The 18,636-nt window shown below is 45.2% G+C and overlaps 1 protein-coding gene across 1 annotated transcript; it reads right to left on the bottom strand.

The window, feature by feature from the left end:
• Window positions 1-4,241: 4,241 nt before the first annotated feature.
• On the bottom strand, window positions 4,242-9,073 carry LOC147090636 (zona pellucida sperm-binding protein 3-like). Its single transcript, XM_085977401.1, has 9 exons — window positions 8,640-9,073; window positions 8,045-8,160; window positions 7,854-7,957; window positions 7,584-7,761; window positions 7,369-7,495; window positions 4,886-4,974; window positions 4,680-4,801; window positions 4,474-4,608; window positions 4,242-4,395 (listed from the first exon to the last, which is right to left on the bottom strand). The coding sequence occupies exons 1-9, from the start codon at window positions 9,039-9,041 to the stop codon at window positions 4,277-4,279; spliced, it is 1,392 nt and encodes a 463-aa protein (XP_085833527.1). The 5' UTR covers window positions 9,042-9,073; the 3' UTR covers window positions 4,242-4,276.
• Window positions 9,074-18,636: the final 9,563 nt, after the last annotated feature.

The following is an 18,636-nucleotide window of genomic DNA, read 5'->3' as shown; positions in this document are numbered from 1 at the left end:
GGAGCAGGATTAGGCCATTCGGCCCCTCGAGCCTGTTCCGCTATTCAATGAGATCATGGCTGCTCATCCAAATTCAGTACCCTGTCCCTGCTTTCTCCCCATATCCCTTGATCCCCTTAGCCTTAAGGAATATATCCAACTCCTTCTTAAATATATTTAATGAATTGGCCTCAACTGCCTTCTGTAGTAGAGAATTCCACAGGTTCACCACTCTGGGTGAAGAAATTCCTCATCTCAGCCCTAAATGGCTTACCCCTTATCCTTAGACTGAGAGCCCTGGTTCTGGACTCCCCCGCCATCGGGAACATCCTTCCTGCATCTAGTCTGTCTAGTCCTATTAGAATTTTATAAGTTTGAATGAGATCCCCTCTCATTCTTCTAAACTCCAGCGAGTATAAGCCTAATTGACCCACTCTCTCCTCATACGTCATTCCTGCCATCCCAGGTATCGGTCTGGTGAATCTTCGCTGCACTCTCTCCATGGCAACAACATCCTTCCTCAGATAAGGTGACCAAAACTGCACACAATACTCAAGGTGAGGTCTCACCAAGGCCCTGTACAACTGCAGAAAGACATCCTTGCTCCTGTACTCAAATCCTCTCGCTATGAAGGCCAACATACCATTTGCCTTCTTAACCGCCTGCTGCACCTGCATGCTTACCTTCAGTGACTGGTGCACAAGGACACCTAGGTCTCGTTGTACTTCCCCTTCTCCCAATCTATTGCCGTTCAGATAATAATCTGTCTGCCTGTTTTTGCCACCGAAGTTGAAAACCTCGCATTTGTCCACATTATACTGCATTTGCTATGCATCTGCCCAATCATCCAACCTGTCCAAATCATACTGGAGTTTCTCGGCATCTCTGCATCCTCCTCACAGCGCACCCAGCTTTGTGTCATCTGCAAACTTGGAGATATTACATCTAGTTCCCTCCTCTAGATCATTTATATATAGCGAATAGCTGTGATCCTTGCACCGATCCCTGTGGTACCCCACTAGTCACTGCCTGCCACTCGGAAAAAGACCCGTTTATTCCAACTCTTTGCTTCCTGTTTGCCAACCAGTTCTCTATCCAAGACAGTACCTTACCCCCAATCCCATGTGCTTTAACTTTACACACGAATCTCTTATGCGGGACCTTATCGAAAGCCTTCTGAAAGTCCAAATACACTACATCCACTGGTTCTCCCTTATCTACTCTACCAGTTACATCCTCAAAAAATTCCAGTAGATTAGTCAAGCATGATTTACCTTTTGTAAATCCATGTTGACTTTGTCCGATCCTGTCACTGTTTTCCAAGTGCGCTGCGATTGCATCTTTTATAATGGACTCTAGCATTTGCCCCACTACCGACGTCAGGCTTGCCGGTCTATAATTCCCTGTTTTCTCTCTACCACCCTCCTTAAATAGTGGGGTTACATTAGCTACCCTCCAATCCATGGGAACTGTCCAGAGTCTATCGAATTTTGGAAGATGACCATCAATGCATCTACTATTTCTAGGGCCACTTCCTTAAGTACCCTAGAATGTAGATTATCAGGCCCTGGGGATTTATCGACCTTCAATTTCCCTAACACCATTGCCCTCCAAATACTGATTTCATTCAGTTCCTCCCTCTCATTAGACCCTATGTTCCCCGACATTCCTGCAGCACCAAGCAGAAACACACTAGACCAGAATGATAGGCCTGTTACAAAATGGCCGTCGCTGGAAATTCACAAACAGGCATATTTACATTTTAAGTTTACATATGAGGGGGGGGTGGAATTTTGGGGGTGCGGGGGCAATATACATATAAAAGCTTCTCTAGGTACGTGAGAAGGAAAAGAATGGCAAACGTAAATGTAGGTCCTTTACAGTCAGCTGGGAGAATTTATAATGGGGAATGAGGAAATGGCAGAGAAATTAAAATCAATACTTAGTTTCTCTCTTCACAGAAATACGAGAAAACCAAGGGTGTGACGAGAATGAGGAACTAAGACATTATTAGTAAAAACAGTAGTAGCAAAATTAAGGGTCTAAAAGTCAATAAATCCCAAGGACCGGATGACCTACATCCTAGAGTTTTGAAAGAGGTGGCCATTGGAATAGTGGACGCATTGGTTGTCATCTTCCAAAATTCTGTAGACTCTGGAATGGTTCCAGAGGGGAACCGGTAGATGTGGTGTATCTGGATTTTCAGAAGGCCTTCGATAAGGTCCCACACAAGAGGTTGGTGAACAAAATTAGGGCACATGGAATTGGGGTGTAATATACGAGCATGGATTGAGAATTGGTTAACAGACAGAAAACAAAAAAGAGTAGTGATAAACAGGTCTCATTCAGGATGGCAGGCTATGACTAGTAGGGTACCGCAAGGATCGGTGCTTAGGCCCCAGCTATTCCAAATCATTGATATAGATTGTGATGAGGGGACTAAATGTAACATTTTGAAATTTGCTGATGATACAAAGTTAGGTGGCAGTGTCAATTGCAAAGAGGCTTCAAGGGGATCTCGATATGCTCAGTGACTGGGCGAGAACATGGCAGATTGAATAGAACGTGGATAAATGTGAAGTTATCCACTTCGGTAGAATAAACAGAAAAGGTAGAGTATTTCCTAAATGGTGAAAGATTGGGGAATGCAGATGCAAGGACCTGGGTGTCCTTGTATATGAGTCACTGAAAGTGAATGTGCAGGTGCAGCAAGCCATTAGGAAAGCAAATGGTATGTTGGCCTTTACTACAAGAGGATTTGGGTATGAAAGTAAAGACATCTTACTGCAATTATATAGGGCCCTGGTGAGACCACACCTGGAGTATTGTGTACAGTTCTGGTCTCCTTATCTGTGGAAGGATATACTTGCCATAGAAGGAATGCAACAGAAGTTCACTAGACTGGTTCCTGGGATGGGGGGAATTGTCCTATGAAGAGAGATTGAGTAACTAGGCCTATATTCTCTAGAGCTTAGAAGAAAGGTGATCTCATTGAAACATGCAAAATTTGTACATGGCTTGACAGGGTAGATGTTGCCCCTGGCTGTGGAGTCTAAAACCAGGGGTCACTTTCTCAGAATAAGGGGTCAGCCATTTAAGACTGAGATGACGTGAAATTTCTGCAGAGGGTGCTGAATCTTTGGAATTATCTACCCCAAATTGCTGTGGGGGCTCAGTCATTGAGTATATTAAGACAGAGATCGATAGATCTTTGAATATTAAGGGAATTAAGGGATATGGGAATAGTGCAGGAAAGGGGAGATGAGGTAGAAGATCAGTCATGATCTTATTGAATGGTGGAGCAGGCTCGAAAGACCAAATGGCCGACTCCTGCTCCTATTTACGTCGTTGAGTTTCCCCTCCCAGTGAACCTGCCGCTCAAGTTAGAAGCCCATGTTTCACTGCCTGGTCACTAAGCCTTTGTCTTCCTACCTGGGGCGTGGGACTATATTCAGGTCTCTAGTCTGTGCAAGATTTCTTGTGGAAGTCACCCTTCAGCTTCTTGCTTCTGTTCCAGGTTGAGTGACTCATTTGGAGCATTGAAGACCCAATAGGGACAGTTGACACTGGAGGCTACATTTAAAAAGCCCACCGTAAGCTCATTCCAAGTGAGAGAGGAGCAGAAGGTTTAGAAAAAGCTCACTGCAGGAGATGGTTGCCTCCCCATTTCAAGGTGGGGCTGGGTAAGGAGGGGGTTGAGAGTTCCCAATTAGAAGTCCCTTCAGCGAGAGAAGGTACCAACTTAATCCAAACCCGACCCTCTGCCAACTTGTTCAATATTCTAATCTCTGCCATCATTTGGTTCCCAGCAAAGGTGAGGGCCTACCCTTCACCCAGGCGAAGAAGCAGCCAATGACTGAGCTGTATATTAGGGCTCTGAACATTGCCAGCTCCCAGTCACCCCAGGCGAGTTAGGTAAACACTAACTACAGCAACATGAAAAGCCAGATACTGGAGCCAGTGGAACAGAGACATGATCGCACCAGGCAAAGTGGGTCGCAGCCTCTAGTAGAGAAAGCTGCCAGAACAAAGGAGCCAATGAGGTGCTTCAGCCCATCAACCAGCATGCACCAATACCTCCGTCCATTCAGAGATTGTTGACCTGCACAATGAGAGCTGTACAGTTGCTGTAATCACCAACCATCCAAATTCTATGCCTGGATAAGCCATTATAACCACTAGCAGCATTGTCCAATTAAAACCCATCTCTTGTTCTGTGGGCTCAGACAGATATTGTGACAAATGAGCAACCAGGCATAACATACAAGCAATCACTGCTTTATTGATCATTTAATAACTAGTTGCACTGGGTTTGCTTGTGTTTCCTGTACAGGAACAAGGCTATCAAAGAAGCAGAGATCAGAGACACAGCAGTCACAGTCAAGGCCACCATTAGCATCGCGTCAGACTCCACACCTAAACAGCAATGAGAAACCAATGGTTATTGAAGGAAATACTGAGGGGGAAATGGAAACTAGCAGTTGGCCAACTCACCACCTGGAGACCTCTCCTCCATCCGTTGCTCAACCTCATTCAGGGACTCAGTTGCCAGGTCTGTCACATCAGTGTCCAGAATGACCAGGGGTCCAAGTGAGGCCTCACCCTCCCACTTCAATTCAGCATCGCTCCCTGCAATATCAAACATTCCAGTTAGAGGGGGTAAAGGGCAACCTCCAACATCTAGAGGATCAATGTCCTACCAGCTTCAGGTACAAGATCCCTCCTCCCTCTGGAATCAAATCCAAACTCCCTCGTGGCACCGCAGTTGCCCAAATGACAACAGGCACAAACGTCATTTTTGGAGACTTCCAATGGGGCCCAGCTAAACAAGAGAATCAGTTTTACAATCAGGTTGGGCATCACTTCCCCACACAACACATCCCTGAGGGAGAGAGGGGCAACTTACACATTCTGCATCTTCTGGAAAGTACAAGCTTTGCTCATGGAATCTCTCCGATCCACTGCAGCAACCTTCAGGTGACAGGAGATGAAAATCTGAGGGACACATTCAACACAAGCGTTATTCAGTGACTCCCTCCCAACTTGGGAACTCAATGACCATGTGGTGTCAGCGTGGACAAGTAACAGGATGGATCACAAGCTGGTAATAAAACAGAACAGTGAGTGACGGTTAGAGGTAGTATCTCAGATTGGCAAATGGTGGAAAGTGGGGTTCCAGTGACCTGTGCTGGGACCACTGTTGTTCACCATTTACACAAACAATTTAGACATTGGAATCCAAAAGTACAATTTGAAAATTTGCAGAAACCACCAAATTGGTGGGGGGTGCACGGCAGGTGCGGTTAATAGAATAGGACTGCAACAAAAGAAACAGCTGGACATCAATAAACCTGCAGTCTGGGCTTGTAATTGGCAAATAAACTTCCAGTATAGGCAAGTGAGGTCATACTTTGGTAGGAAGCTTAAGGAGGCCACAAACTGATGGGGCAATAAGTGTCTAGATGGGGAAGAGAAACAGAGGGATCGGGGGGTACAACTACATAGACCAGCAAAAGAAGCGATACAGGTTAAGCCAGCCATAAATAAAAAAAGCACTGGGTTCATTTCTCAAGGGATAGAACTGAAAAATCAGAAGTTCTGTTAAACTTGTATAGAACCCTGGTTAGGTCAGAGTATGGCAAACAGAAGATAGGAGCAGGAGTAGGCCATTCGGCCCTTCGAGCCTGCTCCACCATTCAATGAGATCATGGCTGATCATCCAAATTCAGTACCCGGTCCCTGCCTTCTCCCCATATCCCTTTAGCCTTAAGAAATATATCCAACTCTTTCTTGAATATACTTAATGAACTGGCCTCCACTGCCTTCTGTGGCAGAGAATTCCACAGGTTCACCACACTCTGGGTGAAGAACTTCCTCCTCATCTCTGTCCTAAATGGCTTACCCCTTATCCTTAGACTGTGACCCCTGGTTCTGGACTCCCCGTCCATCTGAAACATCCTTCCTGTATCTAGTCTGTCCAGGCCTGACAGAATTTTCTAGGTTTCGATGAGATCCCCTCTCAATCTTCTAAACTCCAGTGAGTATAAGCCCAATCAACACAATCTCTCCTCATACGTCATTCCTGCCATCCCAGGTATCAGCCTGGTGAATCTTCACTGCACTCCTTCCATGGCAAGAACGTCCTTCCTCAGGTAAGGCAACCAAAGCTGCACACAATACTCAAGGTGTGGTCTCACCAAGGCCCTGTACAACTGCAGCAAGACATCCTTGTTCTTGTACTCGAACCCTCTTGCTACGAAGGCCAACATACCATTTGCCTTCTTAACCGCCTGCTGCACCTGCATGCTTACCTTCAGCGACTGGTGCACAAGGACACCCAGGTCTCATTGCACTTCCCCTTCTCCCAATCTATTACCATTCAAATAATAATCTGCCTTCCTGTTTTTGCCACCAAAGTGGATAACCTCACATTTATCCACATTATATAGTGCATTTGCCATGTTTCTGCCCAATCACCCAACCTGTCCAAATCGTGCTGGAGTTTCACGACATCCTCCTCACAGCATACCCTCCCCACCCCCAGCTTTGTGTCGTCTGCAAATTTGGAGATATTACATCCAATTCCCTCGTCCAGATCATTAATACATAGTGAACAGCTGGGGTCCTAGGACCGATCCTTGCGGTACCCCACTAGTCACTACCTGCTACTCGGAAAACGACCCGTTTATGCCAACTCTTTGCTTTCTGTCCGCCAACCAGTTCTCTATCCAAGTCAATACCTTGCCCCCAATCCCACGTGCCTTAATTTTGCACGCTAATCTCTTATGCAGGACCTTATCGAAAGGCTTCTGAAAGTCCAAATACACCACATCCACTAGTTCTCCGTTAACAGTTCTGGTCTACATATTATTAGAAGGGCAGAGAGGGTGGAGAAGGTGCAAAAGTGCTTTACTGGAATTAGAGCAAATCCAAGAGGTTATGCCCATCAGGAAAGATTGAACAGGCTGGGGGCTCTTCTCTAGAGAAGGAAAAAACCCAAGGGGAGTGATCTGATAGATGCCTTAAAGATTAGGAAAGTGTTTAATAGGGTAGACATAGAAGAGGTTTCCACTTGTGGGCGAGACTAGAACTAGGGGCCATCAATACAAGGTCGTAACTAGTGAACCCAATTAGGGAATTCAGGAGAAACTTCATTACCCAGAGAGTGGTGAGAATGTGGAGCTCGCTACCACAGGGAGTGGTGGAGGTGAATAGTATAGATTCATTTGAGCTGAAGCTAGATAAGTATGTGAGGGAGAAAGGTATACAAGGATACGTTAATAGGTTAGAAGAAGAGGGGTAAGAGGACACTCGTGGGGAGCATAAACGAGTAATGCAGAATGGCCTGTTTCTGCTGTAAATACTTTGCAATGGTCGGCTTCCTCTTACCAAGGAACGGTCATCACCAAAGAAGCGGAAGGCATCCAGGTCAAAGTGGAGCTTGTCCAGCTCACGCTCGTCTCTGGGCAACACAAAGGTTGAGAAGGAGTCCTCAGCTTTGCTGTCCAGGAGGCAACTGAAGAAAGATTTAAAAGAGGACATGAAGTGAATCAAGGTGAAGCCATTGAGACAGGACCAGCTGTAGAAAGCAGAGCGCTCCTTACCCATTGTAGTCAATGATGCTGTATCTCGGGGTGGAGTCCTTGTCTGGGCTCAAGGTAGCGACACAGCGGTCAATGTAGAGCTTCAGGGGCATGTGGTTGGTCATTGAAACAGAGGCCTCAATGTGAATGAGGTCACCCAGGTAGTAGACAGTCGAGTTGCGCTCTGTGAGCCAGTCATCTGAGGTACAAGAGGGACAAGGGTTGGAGACAGTGGGTACAACTCCCAGTGGGTGACTACGGGAAATCACACCCCATCCACCCATCACATACCATTCATTAGACGCAGAGAGAATGACAGAAACCCCTCTCCAGACTTGGTGGAGCTGAACGGGATCCAGGTGGGCTTGATCGGGTCACTGCTCACATTGCCCTTCCTGGAAAGACAATGGAGCCATTTTAGGACAAGGTCAGAGAACTGCACCAGCTGTAGACATTATTCACGACAGTGTAAAGAATCTTACCTAAAATAGTGGCACTCAATGGGAACGACAGCTCCATTAGTTCTCACAATGACAGATCCATGGGCCTTGGGGGTGTGGTTCAGGTGGGTGGCGTAGACCAGGAAATCTCCAGACATCTGAAAGACATCAGGTTCAGAAATGGACAACATTCTACTCAAGTGGTTGGAAGTTGTGCAGCCTCAGCAGCTAATGCAAGGAGGGGGATTGCAAGAACAAGACAGTTAAACAGAATCAAAAGATTCAATGAAAGGACAGCTTCACTTCAATAAAAGAGCCACAGGTTGATAATTTGGAGCCATGAATAGAACAGCAGATTTAAGCCTCATTTAATCCACAAGACAGGATGTATGGAAGGAAAAGTTTGGAAGAACCAAGTGAAGGCTCAAGGCCAATAGGGCCGAGATCACAAGGTTGGAGAGACTCGGGAAGACCAGTTAAAGCGAAGGACAATGCATAATTCAACACAAGTCTGGGGATTTAAAAGCAGGAGACAGGAATCTCCTCAACATCAATGACATTTCACCAAGGGTAGGAATAAAGAGTTGGTTCTAATCAATACTCCAAGCTTAGAGCAAGAGTTGAGGAATCACATTACCTTCACTCTGCTGCCACACTCATGGAGCCCATAGTCAAAGAGGACGGTGTGGTTCTGAGAGTCGATCCCGGTTGGCCGACAACCTGCCGTCCCCAGGGTCAGGTCAGCAGCTTTAATCAGGTGCCTGGTTCCAAATAAATCCAACTGTACCCTGACCAGCAGGTTGTGCTCTCCACACTGCACCCTCACAGTCTGCAGTGGAGACACACTGCGCCCCTCAGACACACTGAAACCGGAGCCAAAGGGAGACCCAGGAGAAGGGACTCTCTGAGGCCCAGGGGTGGCTTTTACTCTTCTCCATGGAAACCGCTGGCCCCCAAACTGTTGCCAAATATCAGAGGAACAAACAGCTCCAACTAACACCAGCACTGGGAGCAAACCCCTCACTACAAAATCCCCCATGATACTAAACAACTCAACTATCCCTACACCCATCAACAAGCACCTTTTATACACACAACCTGCCGTCACCTGACACCAATGATACATTGAGCCAATTAACCGTCCCCAGGCTCCACAATTTCTACCCAATGACAGAACCAATGCATTTGTTGCCAGGAGGGCCTATTTTAATTCGACCAATCGGAGTGACTCTTTTGATTGGGTGGTTAAAGAAGTCAACTGCATCACTTTCGTGACCGGTGGGCGCCGCGGGGACTGGAGTGCTTAATTGGGCTGGAGAACCAAATTTTAATTTGATTATTAAGGTTTATTTGAAGTTTTATTGGTTTATTACAGTTTTATTGGTTTATTTACAGTTTTAATGGTTTATTTACTGTTTTTATCTGTCTAAAGGAAAAGAAAGAAGTCAACTGCATCACTTTCGTGACCGGTGGGCGCCGCGGGGAATGGAGTGCACAATTGGGCTGGAGAACCAAATTTTAAGTTGATTATTAAGGTTTATTTGAAGTTTTATTGGTTTATTACAGTTTTATTGGTTTATTTACACTTTTAATGGTTTATTTACAGTTTTTATCTGTCTAAAAAAAAAGAAGTCAACTGCACTCTTTTTTAAAAAAACTTTCAATAAAACTGAACAAACTAAATTAGTTCTTGGTTTATTAAATAGTTGCAGTTTGTACTGTAAACATTATTGATTTAGCTGTAAAATTTATTGTTGTATTTATATTGTTGACTATAATTGGTGAATGAATGTAATGGATTTATTATGTAACTGTTGAGTTGTATAAGTGCTGTTGTACTTGAATGTTAAAATTTAAAAAGACAACAGGTTATACTAAGCAAAAATGAGGAGTTACTAGATTGTCAGTAGGATTGGTATGTCTTGTTTTTTATGGGTATTTGTATTGTTGACATTGTATTTGTTTGAAAAAATGTATTATTTTATTTGTACTGTTAATCTTAAAGTTGATTTTTGTTAAAGTTAGCCTTATTGTGGTTAATGAATGTAATGGATTTATTATGAAGTTGATGTATTGTAATAAGTATTACCAGATTTAAATAAAAGATTAAGAAGTCAACTGTACTCTTTTTAAAAAAAACTTTCAATAAAACTGAACAAGCTAAATTAGTTCTTGGTTTATTAAATAGTTGCAGTTTGTACTGTAAACATTATTGATTTAGCTGTAAAATTTATTGTTGTATTTATATTGTTGACTATAATTGGTGAATGAATGTAATGGATTTATTATGTAACTGTTGAGTTGCATAAGTGCTGTTGTACTTGAATGTTAAAATTTAAAAAGACAACAGGTTATACTAAGCAAAAATGAGGAGTTACTAGATTGTCAGTAGGACCGGTATGTATTGTTTTTTATTATGGGTATTTGTATTGTTGACATTGTATTTGTTTGAAAAAATGTATTATTTTATTTGTACTGTTAATCTTAAAGCTGATTTTTGTTAAGGTTAGCCTTATTGTGATTAATGAATGTAATGGATTTATTATGAAGTTGATGTATTGTAATAAGTATTACCAGATTTAAATAAAAGATTAAGAAGTCAACTGTACTCTTTTTAAAAAAAACTTTCAATAAAACTGAACAAACTAAATTAGTTCTTGGTTTATTAAATAGTTGCAGTTTGTACTGTAAACATTATTGATTTAGCTGTAAAATTTATTGTTGTATTTATATTGTTGACCATCAAATCAAATCAAATCAACTTTTATTGTCATTGTTAGTGCACAGTGCAGTACAACGAAATGTAGGCTTGCGGCTCCCGAGAGTGTACATTTAGATTAAGACATTTAAACATTCAACATACATTTGGCTTGTAGTATATTAACATAAACATAACCATAATAAAGTGCATTGGCAGATGTGCAGGCTTTAGAGTTTATTTGTGGAGTTCAGTAGGATGACAGCCCTGGGAAAGAAGCTGATCCTAAATCTGCTCGTACGGGTGCAAATGCATCTGTAGCGTCTCCCAGATGGCAGGAGGGCGAACAGACTGTGGCTGGGGTGGGTAGGGTGTTTGATGATGGACCGTGACCTCCGTAGACAGCGTTTCTGGTATATGTGCTCTATGGTCGGTAGCCGGGTGCCGGTAATGCGTTGGGCAGTTTTGACTACCCGCTGCAGGGCTTTCCGGTCATAGGAGCTACTACTGCCATACCATACTGTGATACAGTTTGTCAGGATGCTCTCTATTGTGCAGCGGTAAAAGTTAGAGAGGATCAGGGGTGACAGGTTACATCCCTTCAGCCTCCTTAGGAAATATAGGTGCTGCTGGGCCTTCTTCACCAGAGAGGAGGTATTGAGGGACCAGGAGAGGTCTTCCGTGATGTGGAATCCGAGGAACTTAAAGCTGTCCGCCCTTTCCACCACAGCCCCATTGATGTGGATGGGGGGGTGACTTCCGCCTTTAGACTTCCTGAAGTCCACAAAGTTTTCTTTGGTTTTCTTCATGTTAAGGGCCAGGTTGTTATCGGCGCACCACTTCACGAGATGCTGGACCTCCTCCCTGTAGGCTGACTCATCGTTGTTGGTGATCTGGCCTACTACCGTGGTATCATCCGCAAACTTGATGATGGTGTTGGAACCATGAACAGCCACACAGTCGTGGGTGAAGAGGGAGTAGAGGAGGGGGCTCAGCACACATCCTTGTGGGGCCCCCGTGTTCAGGGTCGGGGGGGGGGGGAGGTGTGGTTACCTAATTTGACAGACTGGGGTCTGTTTGTTAGGAAGTCCAGGGTCCAGTTGCAGAGGGAAGTGTTCAGGCCAAGAGTTTGGAGTTTGGTGGCCAGCTTGTTGGGGACGTGCTAGTAAGTATAGGAATGGGAGGATAGAGCAGATGAATGCGTGGCTAAAGAGTTGGTGTAGGGGGGAGGGTTTTACTTTCCTGGATCACTGGGCCTGCTTCTGGGAAAGGTGGGACTTGTACAAGTCGGACGGGTTGCACCTGAACCAGAGCGGGACAAATATCCTTGCGGGGAGGTTTGCTAGCACTGTCGGGGGGGGTTTAAACTAACTTGGCAGGGGGATGGGATACAGAGGGAAGCTGAAATAGGGGGGGATGTGCTGCCAATTATGGAGGAAAAAACAAGTCAGCTTGGTAGACAGGGCAAATATATAAGGGCAAGGCTGGATGGCATCTATTTTAATGCAAGGAGTCTTGCAAATAAGGTGGATGAACTGAAGGTGTTGATAAACACATGGGAGTATGATATTGTTGCTATCACGGAGACATGGTTGAGGGAGGGGCAAGACTGGCAGCTCAATATTCCGGGGTACAGAATCTTCAGGCGAGACAGAGGGGGAGGTATAAGAGGAGGGGGTGTCGCAATATTAATTAAGGAGTCAATTACTGCAGTAAGGAGGGATGATATATTAGCAGGGTCCTCTAATGAGGCCATATGGGTGGAGCTTAAAAACAAAAAGGGGGCAAGCACTTTGCTGGGAGTGTACTATAGGCCTCCAAACAGTCAGGGGGAAATAGAGGAACAGATATGTAGGCAAATCTCAGAGAAATGTGCAAATAATAGGGTAATAATAATGGGGGATTTCAACTTCCCCAATATTAACTGGGATAGTCAAAGTGTGAAAGGCTCAGAGGGTGTAGAATTCTTAAAGTGCATCCAGGAGAGCTTTTTGAGCCAGCATGTTGAAAGTCCTACAAGAGAGGGGGCGGTACTGGACCTAATTCTAGGGAATGTGGCCGGCCAAGTGGAAAAAGTGCTAGTAGGTGAGCACTTTGGTGATAGTGACCATAATATGGTAGGATTTAAGGTGGTCATGGAAAAGGACAGGGATGGGCCGGAAATAAAGGTTCTAAATTGGGGGAAGGCCGATTTTAATAGGATAAGGCAGGATCTGGCCAAAATGGACTGGGATCAGCTACTTGTAGGAAAATCCGCATCGGAGCAATGGGAGGCTTTCAGAAGGGAGATTGAGATCATACAAGGGCAACATGTTCCCATAAATGTCAAGAGTGGTTCCAAAAACCACAGGGAACCGTGGATGTCAGGGGATATACGGGAATGGATTAGGAAAAAAAGGAGGGCTTTTGGTAGATACAAAAGGCTAAAGACGGAGGAAGCCCTAGAGGAGTACAAAAAGTGCAGGGGGATACTTAAAAAAGAAATTAGGAGATCAAGGAGGGGCCATGAAATAACACTGGCGAGCAAAATAAAGGAAAATCCGAAGATGTTTTATAAGTATATTAAGGGTAAAAGGATAACTAGGGAAAAAATAGGGCCCATTAGGGACAAAAGTGGCAATCTGTGTGTGGAGCCGGAAGATGTAGGAGGGGTTCTAAATGAATTTTTTGCATCTGTTTTCACTATGGAGAAGGACGACGTAGACATAGAAATAGGGCGGGGGGACTGTGATATGCTCGAACATATTAACATCGAGAGGGAGGAGGTATTGGCGGTTTTAGCTGGCCTAAAAATGGATAAATCCCCAGGCCCGGATGAAATGTACCCCAGGCTGCTGTGTGAGGCAAAGGAGGAGATTGCGGGGGCTCTAACACATATATTCAGGACCTCTCTGGCCACAGGGGATGTGCCAGAGGACTGGAGAACCGCTAATGTAGTACCATTATTCAAGAAGGGTAGTAGGGAAAAACCGGGGAACTACAGGCCAGTGAGCCTAACATCAGTGGTAGGAAAATTACTGGAAAAAATCCTGAGGGACAAAATTTGTCGCCACTTGGAGAGGCAAGGATTAATCAGGGATAGTCAACATGGCTTTGTCAAGGGAAGATCATGTCTGACTAATTTGATTGAATTTTTTGAGGGGGTGACTAGGTGTGTGGATGAGGGTAACACAGTGGATGTGGTATACATGGATTTCAGTAAGGCCTTCGATAAAGTCCCGCACAGGAGACTGGTCAAGAAGGTAAGAGCCCATGGAATCCAGGGTGCCTTGGCACATTGGATACAAAACTGGCTTAGTGGCAGAAGGCAGAGGGTGATGGTCGAAGGTTGTTTTTGTGACTGGAAACCTGTGGCCAGTGGGGTACCACAGGGATCGGTGCTGGGTCCCTTGCTGTTTGTGGTCTACATTAATGACTTGGATATGAATGTAAAGGGTATGATCAGTAAATTCGCGGATGATACAAAAATTGGTAGGGTGGTAAATAGCGAGGAGGGTAGCCTCAGTCTGCAGAACGATATAGATGGGTTGGTCAGATGGGCGGAACAGTGGCAAATGGAATTTAACCCGGAAAAGTGCGAGGTGATGCACTTTGGGGGGTCTAACAAGGCAAGGGAATACACAATGAAGGGAAAGACCCTAGGCAAGACGGAGGGTCAGAGGGATCTGGGTGTGCAGGTACACAGATCCCTGAAGGCGGCGGAACAGGTGGATAAGGTGGTAAAAAAGGCATATGGGATACTTGCCTTCATTAGCCGAGGCATAGAATATAAGAGCAAGGAGGTTATGATGGAGCTGTATAAAACACTGGTTAGGCCACAGCTGGAATACTGTGTGCAGTTCTGGTCGCCACACTACAGGAAAGATGTGATCGCGTTAGAGAGGGTGCAGAGGAGGTTCACCAGGATGTTACCAGGGCTGGAGCGCTTCAGCTATGAAGAGAGACTGGGCAGATTGGGTTTGTTTTCCTTGGAGCAGAGGAGGCTGAGGGGGGACATGATTGAGGTGTACAAAATTGTGAGGGGCATAGATAGGATGGATGCTGAGGAGCTTTTCCCCTTAGTAGAGGGGTCAATAACTAGGGGGCATAGATTCAAGGTAAAGGGCGGGAGGTTTAGAGGGGATTTGAGAAAGAACTTTTTCACCCAGAGGGTGGTTGGAGTCTGGAACTCACTGCCTGAAAGGGTTGTGGAGGCAGAAACCCTCACAACATTTAAGAAGCATTTGGATGAGCATTTGAAATGCCATAGCATACAAGGCTACGGGCCAAATGCTGGAATATGGGATTAGATTAGACAGGGCTTGATGGCCGGCATGGACACGATGGGCCGAAGGGCCTCTATCCGTGCTGTATTACTCTATGACTCTATGACTCTATGATAGTGTTGAATGCTGAGCTGTAGTCTATGAACAGCATTCTGATGTAGGTCTCCTTACCATCTAAGTGATTCAGTGCCGAGTGTAGAGCAGTTGTGATTGCATCCTCCATTGATCTGTTTTTGGTCAATGGATGTAATGGATTTACTATGTAACTGATGAGTTGTATAAGTACTGTTGTACTTGAATGTTAAAATTTTAGAAAAGGACAACCGGTTATACCAAGCAAAAATGAAGAGTTACTAGATTGCCAGTAGGACTGGTATGTATTGTTTTTTACTATGGGTACCTGTATTGTTGACATTGCTTTTGTCTGGGAAAATTTATTATTGTATTTGTACTGTTAATCCTCAAGCTGTTCTTTTTTCTAAGGCTTAGCCTTATTGTGGTTAATGAATGTAATGGATTTATCATGTAATTGATGAGTTGTAAAAAGTACTATCAGATTTAAATAAAAGATTAACAAACTAAATTAGAATTTCATTGGCCGGGGTGATCCTCTTTTTATTGAACCAAATTAACTGTAAATTAACTGTAACTTAATAAAACTTTAAATAAAACTTATCAAATTAAATTACATTGCCCGGGGTGACGATGCGCTCCAGTCCCCGCGGCACCCACCAGTCGCGGAAGGCCTCCAGCGTGCCGGCGGACACCGCGTGCTCCATCTCCAGGGCCACCCGGGCGTGAACGTAGCCGCGGAAGAGAGGCAGGCAGTCGGGCCGAACAACCCCCTCGACCACCCGCTGCCTTGACCTGTTTGTGGCCACCTTGGCAAGGCCCAGGAGCAGTATAATGAGGAGGCCCTCCGACCTGCCCGCTCCACTCCGCAACCGGTGATCGAAGATCAGGAACGTGGGACTGAAGTGCAGTCAAAAATTGAGGAGCAGTTCCTTCAAATATTGCTCTACAATTTCTACCCAATGACAGGATAATGGATTATTGCCATTAGGGTCCTTCAAACATAGAGGCTCATTAAATAATTAGCAATGATCTGATGGGATTGTTGTCTGAGTGGCTGATTGTGGCTTTGTCAGTTTCCTGGAACAGTTTGGCCTCAGCATAAGGGCATGAAATGGTTAAACTTCGAGGCACAGAAAAGGTGCCAGTCAGCAAAGTCTGCAGTTCTTGGAGAACACATTGATACTGGACGACGAAAACTTTGGCTCATGATTAACTCTGAAGAGGACATTGACATTTAACTGTGAGGCCTTGAATCATGATAATTTTTCGCATCGAAACCAAACATCCGAACAATGCTCTGAGTTTAACTGAAACAATGGGGGTCACGATCGACTTCCTGACATGAATGGAAGATACACAAGTCCTGAGCAGACAATCAGCCAACTGCCCATCAACAGTAATAGAAATCACACTGAATATGCCTTACAGAAAGCGGGAGAGGAGATAAGGAGTTATCTTCGGTCTCACAACTCTGTACACCTCCGGTGATTGAATTACAGGTTGACGAGATGTGAATGTCGGACAGTTCAGCAAACCGACAACCGAAACGGGTTGGGGGAGGCCCAGCATAGGTCCATGTGACTAAAAGAAGTATAAGAAGGAACACGCCACAGCTCTCTCTCTCTCTCTCTCTCTCTCACTCAAAGCTCTCTCTCGGAAGCTCTCTCTCGGATGCTCTCTCTCTCGGAAGCTAGCTCTGACTACAGTGACTGCCAGCTGTAAGAAGGAAGGGAAGACGGTCACCTCCAGCTCCCAGCCTGCAATCGACGTCGGCTACGACCAGCTGGATGGGTGATTGTAAGTTTCAGCTAAATCTCAACAGGTTTTGTCTGTGTTTTGTTGGTTTTAATAAATTAACAGTTTTGGGTTGAACCTAAACTTTTGTGTCATCTACCAATTTATTCCTGTAAAACCCAGAGTCAAAGAACCCTTGTAAGGAGGAGGAAACCAAACACCTTACAGTGCTGTGCTCCCTCAGTAGTACCCCTCCGACAGGGCAGCGCTCCCTCAGTACTGCCCCTCTGACTGTGCAGCACTCCCTCAGTACTGCCCCTCCGATTGTGCGGCGCTCCCTCTGTACTGCACCCATGACAGGGCGGCACTCCCTCAGTACTGTCCCTCCGACAGTGCGGCGCTCCCTCAGTACTGCACTGGGAGTGTCAGCCTAGATTATGTGCTCAAGTCTTGTTGCACTTTTCAACATTTACATTACACTTACTGGAACATGGGTCACAGAATTGTCCCTGTAATTTTAAGTCTCCGCCCCTGCCTCAGCCCATCTGCTGCTGAAAGCCTTATCCATGCTTTTTTTGCCTCTGGTCTCGACTATTCCAATGCTCTCCTGGTCGGCCTGCCACCTTCTACCGTTTCAGTTCATCCTAAACATTTCTGTCCATTTCCTAACTCTCACCAAGTCGTACTCCTGATCCCGATGACCTATATTGGCTGCTGGTCTACCATCGCCTCAATTTTAAAATTCTCATCCTTGTTTTCAAATCCCTCCATGGCCTCGTCCCTCCTTATCTCAGTAACCTCCTCCAGCCCCACAACCCTCCGAGATCTCTGTGCTCCACTAATTCTGGCCTCCTGAGCATTCGCTGATTTTAATCGCTCCACCATTGGCGGCCGTGCCTTCTGTTGCCCGGGCCCTAAGCTCGGGAATTCCCTTCCTAAACCTCTCCGCCTCTCTATCCTCCTTTAAGACGCTCCTTAAAACCTACCTCTTTGACCAAGCTTTTGGTCACCTGTCCTAATTTCTCCTCGAGTGGCTCAGTGTCAAATCTTGTCTGATAATCGCTCCTGTGCAGCGCCTTGGGATGTTTTACTACGTTAAAGGCGCTATATAAATACAAGTTGTTGTTGTTACTTTCTCTCCTCTCTCTCTTTTTCTCTCTCTCTATTTCTCTCTTTCTCTCTCTTTCTATCTTTCTCTCTCTTTTTCTTTCTCTCTTTAAACCTCTGATGAGCTCCTCTTGCTGTTCGCTGTTCCAGTTCCCAATGTTTGTAACTCTAGCCTCTCAGTCTCGGTATCATTCTGGTGAATCATTGTTGTGCCTGTTGCACAGACTGTAATATCCTTCCTGTGACAGGGGGTTGGCCAGAACTGCGTACAATACTCCAACTGTAGTCGAAAGAACAGAACCATTAGCAAATCTGGCGTTGTGTGCTTCTGAAGCGAGTGAGGCATTGAGCCTGAAGACGCTGTGGTACGGAGGCACAATCACCAATTGTTAACAGATCGAATCCTACAATCCAGCAAACACAGACCTGGTTGACATCTTATCCGGGCCTTACATATTCATTAGTGCTTGGAGCAAATGTTGCATACCTGTAATCGTTATAAAAATACGCAACTTGGGAATTCCCCCTGTTTGGCAGCGTACGAAACTGAGCTTTGATCACAGTTAGTTGTGTGAGCTGTGTGAGAAGCTTGTCGTAAAGCTGCTCCTGTATCTGTTTGCAAAGACACAATACATAGGATGTACGGCACAGAAAGAGGCCATTCGGCCCAGCCAGTCCATGCCGGTGTTTATAAGAACATAAGAATTAGGAGCAGGAGTCGGCCATTCGGCCCCTCGAGCCTGCTCCGCCATTCA

The sequence above is a fragment of the Somniosus microcephalus genome, unplaced genomic scaffold, assembly GCF_052327205.1.
Source record: "Somniosus microcephalus isolate GS21.2 unplaced genomic scaffold, FLI_Smic_1.0 unresolved_chr4, whole genome shotgun sequence".
NCBI classification, from domain to species: domain Eukaryota; kingdom Metazoa; phylum Chordata; class Chondrichthyes; order Squaliformes; family Somniosidae; genus Somniosus; species Somniosus microcephalus.
Note: the sequence above shows the minus strand (reverse complement) of the source record. Positions and strands in the feature narration are given on the sequence as shown.